This window comes from Apium graveolens, chromosome 4 (assembly GCF_009905375.1).
Source record: "Apium graveolens cultivar Ventura chromosome 4, ASM990537v1, whole genome shotgun sequence".
NCBI lineage: Eukaryota > Viridiplantae > Streptophyta > Magnoliopsida > Apiales > Apiaceae > Apium > Apium graveolens.
Window position 1 is genome coordinate 221,224,485 of NC_133650.1, and position 5,901 is coordinate 221,230,385.

A 5,901-nucleotide genomic window follows, 5' to 3' on the forward strand; every position below is an offset into this window, starting at 1 on the left:
CAAGGCTTCTCATACATATCACCACTCCACAGCTGATGAGGCAAAGATCAGTAAAACAAAACGCATTATTGAAAATAGTGAATTAACTCTGTTCAAGTATCAAAATTGCTATTATTAGTTAGAGTACATCTTAGCCTGAGCAATAATACTCTACTGCCCATAACTATAATACTCCACAATCAAGGCACTGGGGTATAACAAGTTGAACATCCTTTCCAAACCTCCCTTTGTATCATGAAAAAGACATCTGGACTACTAATATCCACCTACTTTCTGCTTTATCTATATATACCAACAAATACTTGAATTTATATAAAATTATACTTGAACTATCATATGCACATCAGATGTCAAATGCCCCATTCCGGTGCATAAATTTGTATCAGATACTACATTAAAAAAAAATTCACCAGATAGTCAGCAAAATCAATGAAACGCCATTTGATTTTACATCAGCTTTTGCCATAGCGAAGTATAGAGCATTAAAAATAAGCGAAACTGCACACTTATGAAGTCCCTTGAATTATTGAGAATTGGGGAAGCAGGAGAAAGGAATACACACTCAACTGAGGAAATTTAACTATGTCAAGTTTCAGACCTCAGTTCCATTATTAACCTTTATCTCCAGTAGCCTCTCAACTGGTTGTCTGCAAATCGGACACCTGTTTGTTTGAAACCGTAAAACCTTGGCACACTCGCTGCACATGCACTGCACCAAAAATCTATTTCAGTAACAATTATGTGCGCTTTCAAAACTCACATAGGATAAACAAATATCAGCTGTAAGACTAAAAGTCGATTAAGAGCTCGTAACATTCTCCATGCAATCAAAATCAGTCATTTAGTCTAGCCACGGAAATCACGAGGCAACATATACTTGGCTCTACGTGAAGCATATGAAAAAAATCATAATTTACTAGAGCGAGCAATCTGCATTAACATTTAACATACTATTCTCCAAAGCACCTTGTTCTTTTTCGGTAAACAATATCCAGCCATTGTGAAAATAATTTGATCAATATCTCATTGTATGACAAATTTCTTTTTCTACTCTACTGACATCCTTTTCTATTAACCCGTTTTTTCTTAGTGACATTTGGAAGCACAAGTGGCTCTGACAATGTCAGCATAACAATGAATTGCTTACACCAATGGTGGGTAGTGCAGACATGATAGATTTACAAATTTATGTGTGTAGAGAGAGTACCATGTGTCTGCAAGGAAGAACAGTGGTGTCACGAGGCTCAGACAAGCAGATGACACATTCCTTTCCAGGATCATTCGCGTCAAAATCTCCGTCAGCTGAATTGCCAATGCCATATATCTCCTGTAGCTCATACCTCATCCCACTTACCCATAAGATCTGCTTGACTACACTCACTCGGTATTCACCCTTTTCCTTCTCAAACACAGCTTGTGTAATTTGCGAGTTGCTGGCTCCAAATTCTGGGCTTCCATCTGTTAATCCTTTTTGGTTGCTTGGTAATGCCTCTGCCTTGACTACCAAGGGATACACATCCATGTCACCCTCTTTAAGTAATTCTGACCCTTCACATCTTGAGAAGTCTATTCCAGTGCCTACAGGTTGTCTAAAAATTTGGCCTAACCCTTGTTGGAAATATGCTATTACCGTTGTATATGTGCTTTCTTTCGTTGGTGTCAGTTTACAATCATCACCCTCTTTGGCAAAAAAAATTATTGTAACACTGTATAGACAAAATAAAATGGGCAAAAAGATATTACATTTCAATTATGGTACGCCATTATCTGAAGAGTAAACTAGAAAAAAAAATTACACAATTGTCAATAACAGAAAACCTGAAAAAGATAATGGCTATAGAGCAAAACCATAAGGAAAAAGATAATGCCTTAATAGCATCTTTGTAACAAAATAGTAAGGAAACTCTAAAATTTACACATATGTTATTTTAAAGAAAAGAAATAAGTGGATAGGCCACGCCATATAAGGATTGAAGTAATTGTAGCAATAGATTATAGTAGATATAAAGCTCTCAAGAAAAACTATGATAAATAAAGATATCAAGGCGAAAAGTTCCTTTAAGTGCCATGTTGGAAAAAATAAACATGTTTAAGCACGTCTTATTGCAGAACTGACAGTTACCTTTCAACAACACCAGAGCTAGCTAATTAACAATTATTCCAATATTCACAAGAATAATTAGGAAACTCCCAAACATGATTTAAGTCATGAACTATTGATTGTGATGAAAGAAGTGGGAAACAGTAAACTTACTTGCCCGCATCATTATTCATGGGTCACTGCTAGTTCCACTTCTTATTAATTTATCTAATATAGTGATGTAATTATTTACTGACTACCAACGTGACCAGTTTACAATCAGCCGCCTACCTTGAAATTTGCTTCTAATTTTGCAAGTATTATTTAGTTGGGTAGGGCCGTAGGGGAGATTAATATACCAAGATGGTAAAGATAAATGTCACTCAGATCAGGAGGCGGGGGTATCCAAAAAAAGAATTATAAAAAGAAAAGTTTAATGCCTGCCACTTCTTACCCAGCCCGTCATGACGTTGACTCAGGGACCTAAATTATAGAGGATTTAAGACAACGCTACAACACTTGTAGACAACCAAATTACACTAGAAGGAACCCTTAGTTCTGGCAATATCTGCTGGATGCTTAAAATTGTTAAGCTGACACACCAAACCAACTATGAAGTCTTAAACTTGCACATTATTTATCAGAAAAGGGCTTCACTCATCATTTGCAGAATAGAAGAGGGAAGGGAGAAGAGAACTAAGCCCCCCAAAAAACTTATCTCTTATTCACCAAACTCATATATAAATCACGATAACCAAGCAAGCAACCGAATTAAAAACTTCTATTAGTAAAACATCACACTGAGTCACTGATACATAACAAAACAAACCGTTGTTCACATTACAGTCCTTCATAAGCAAAACGAAGTGTAAGTTCTAACTTTCTCACAAAGATTTTAAACTCGAGAATGATGCCAATAACAGCCACATATCAAACAATACCGGAATAAAGTAATCACTTGGCAACTACATCATCAAACTCATAAATAAACACACACACACACAAGTATATATAACAAATAAAATCGAACTTATAAAAAATCGAAAAGGAGAGTACCTTCCAGCAACAGTAGCATCAAATGTAAAAGTGACAAGAAAGCTCCCAGGATTCTCCTCATCAGGCACAACTCTCAAACTCTCTTTCTTCAAATTAACATCATTCCTTATAGTAAAAGCTTTCTGATGCTCCACATATGGTGCAACTGTAGGCCCACAAGGGTATGGCCCACCAACCCAATTACCATGATTGGGGTCCACATGATGATGATCATATGGAGCAGGCATCACCGGAGGTGGATAGTAACTCGGGTACTGATGATACGGGTTGGGCAAGGCATCCGGGTTCGGGTTCGGGTATTGAGATGGGTATGGAGTTGCAGCTGCAAATACAAATCGGTTCATCGTAATTTCATGCCGTTGCGCCGGATTTTGGTGGTTCCGGCGGCTTCTCCGGCCGTTTGTGCTACTTCCGACGTTACCCATATGGGTTTTTGTATTCAAATCTTGAACTTTTACGAGTCCCAGATTATAATTTTGACATGTGTACCTAAAATTAGGGTTTAATTGTGTTATATAAATCGTTTCTTGATTTGGAATGAAAAGGGTGGGAGTATGAGAAGAAAATTAAGTTAAATCGGGGAAAATACACCAAAAATACAGATAAAGATTACAAAAATAGTACTACAATGATGATAGTTGTTTACAGCACTCACAAATTTGTAACAAGAGAGGATAAAAAGGGTGGGAATGTTCATGATTGTTTTTATATGGTAATGGGGGGTGACGGGTTGCGTAAACCAAACACTCAAAACCAGACATGCACAAAAATTCCTGGCCGGAAAATTTGGCCCGGCCTGGGCTTCGGTGTCGACAGGTTCTATTTTTTAGGTAAAATCTGGCTTGATCCGATCCGGTTAAAAGCCCTGGTTAAATCCGGTTTTTTGAAAAGCCCCGGGCTTAAGCCCGGCCCGAATAAAAGCTCAATTAGGACCCGATTTAAACTCGATTTTCATTTGAATAAATAATTTTATTATTTATATATTCAACTTTAAACATTATTGTTATGTTGATTTTAATTATGTTAAACTTCACTTTTCTAATTTAATTATTTTAAAATAATACTTAATATAATTTTATGAAAGTTTGCTTAGTTTAGTACTAAATTATTAATAATTTATAGTGAAATATTGATTTATAAAATGTTGCTGTGTTTGATACTTTGATTTATAAACTTGTTTTGTTTGACAGTTGACACTGGAGACCACAGATAATGGTTTTCTCAGTATGGCCAAGTAGCTGGAGGTATTTTGAGCCTAATAATGATTTACAATTATACAGGCCTTCCTTCACATTGTGGTTGTGCTAAATTCTATGTAATAGTTGCATTATGTTAGTTGTTAGCAGTTAGCTGTTTATGTAACAGACAACATTTATAATTATATGCCGGTTGCAATTGCATTTTACAGTTTTTTTATTCTTTATTTTGATGAAGTAATCAATTTAATTATATATTTTATGAATTGCATTTTAATATTTTCAATGATACCGTTAAAGCCCGGCGCGGCCCGGTTTGACCAAACGCGGCCCACATCCGGTCCTTAAAAGGCCCTTATATTTTTGACAAGCCCGGCCCGATCAAAGTCAAAGCCGGGCCGGGTTTTGACCAAAAAATCCGGGTTTTTCGAGGCCCGGTCAAGGCCCGGCCGGACGGGTCTTTTGTGCATCTCTACTCAAAACCCACTCCCGGCAGGCCCGAAAACGAATCCGAGTGATCCGGGCTGAAATCCGGATTCGAGTCGTTAATAACGAATATAATTTGTATTTGTATATAAAATGAGCGAATTTAAATCTTACTTTAAAATTTGAATGAATATCGAGTCGAATCTCACCATTATGATATTCAGTCATATTTATATAGAGTAGTTCAAATAATTTCATAATTACTTAAATATGTATATATTAAAGATATTTGATTCGATTTCGTTAATTATGTTCATGATATATATTACATGTCATGCATATATATTAAAATTATATTCTATAAAATGATCACATTTTAGTTTTGTACTTATTTATTCGAGTATTTATAATTTTTTAGTCTTATTTTAGACGAATTCGAATCCGAATATATAAAAATTAGTAATTCAGAACATAATTGAGTCGAACCAAATCATAAACGAGTATTTGTATTCGAATTCGAGTCGAATATGAGCAACAAGTAGAAATTGTAATTCGAATCCGGACCGAATCCGAACGAGTATTTATAAATTTGAGCCGAATCTGACCTTACTAGTGTTCGTACCTATTCGACTCGTTTTCACCCCTACCCCTCAGCATACTCATTGGCAGGGTGTACAAGCTAGGGTAGTACGCATTAACGCATAATCACGAAACGCGGGATGATTGCTGATAAAAATTTTAATTATCATTTATTTGTGATTTTGATACGATTTTAAATTTCTAAAAATCACAAAATTGTAAAATATATTTATAATAAAATATATATTATATAGTGTATAAACTAATAAGTAAACATTTTTTTAAATTTTTATTATTTAATATTATTAAATTTATTAACACTCATTTTATTATTATTTTAAATCTAATCCATTACTTTAATGACTCAAGGTTCAATCTATTAATTTAGCCCATTATTGCTAATATATTACCAAGAACGTCGGGTAATCAAGCACACCGAATTTGAAGCAATCCTCCAATTTATATTAGTTGTTACTCAATAGTCGTGGACTTTGAATTTTTAATTTATGAATGTTAACTTATTAAACAACTTGAACTTAATTTTTTAATGTTTTTTTTAGTTTT

The 5,901-nt window shown here is 34.9% G+C and overlaps 1 protein-coding gene across 1 annotated transcript; it reads right to left on the reverse strand.

Annotated features, from left to right (window-relative positions):
• Positions 1-289: 289 nt before the first annotated feature.
• LOC141720638 (putative E3 ubiquitin-protein ligase LOG2) lies at positions 290-3,926 on the reverse strand. Its single transcript, XM_074523157.1, has 3 exons — positions 3,137-3,926; positions 1,208-1,706; positions 290-709 (listed from the first exon to the last, which is right to left on the reverse strand). Exons 1-3 carry the CDS (start codon positions 3,559-3,561, stop codon positions 593-595), a joined length of 1,041 nt encoding a protein of 346 aa, XP_074379258.1. The 5' UTR covers positions 3,562-3,926; the 3' UTR covers positions 290-592.
• Positions 3,927-5,901: the final 1,975 nt, after the last annotated feature.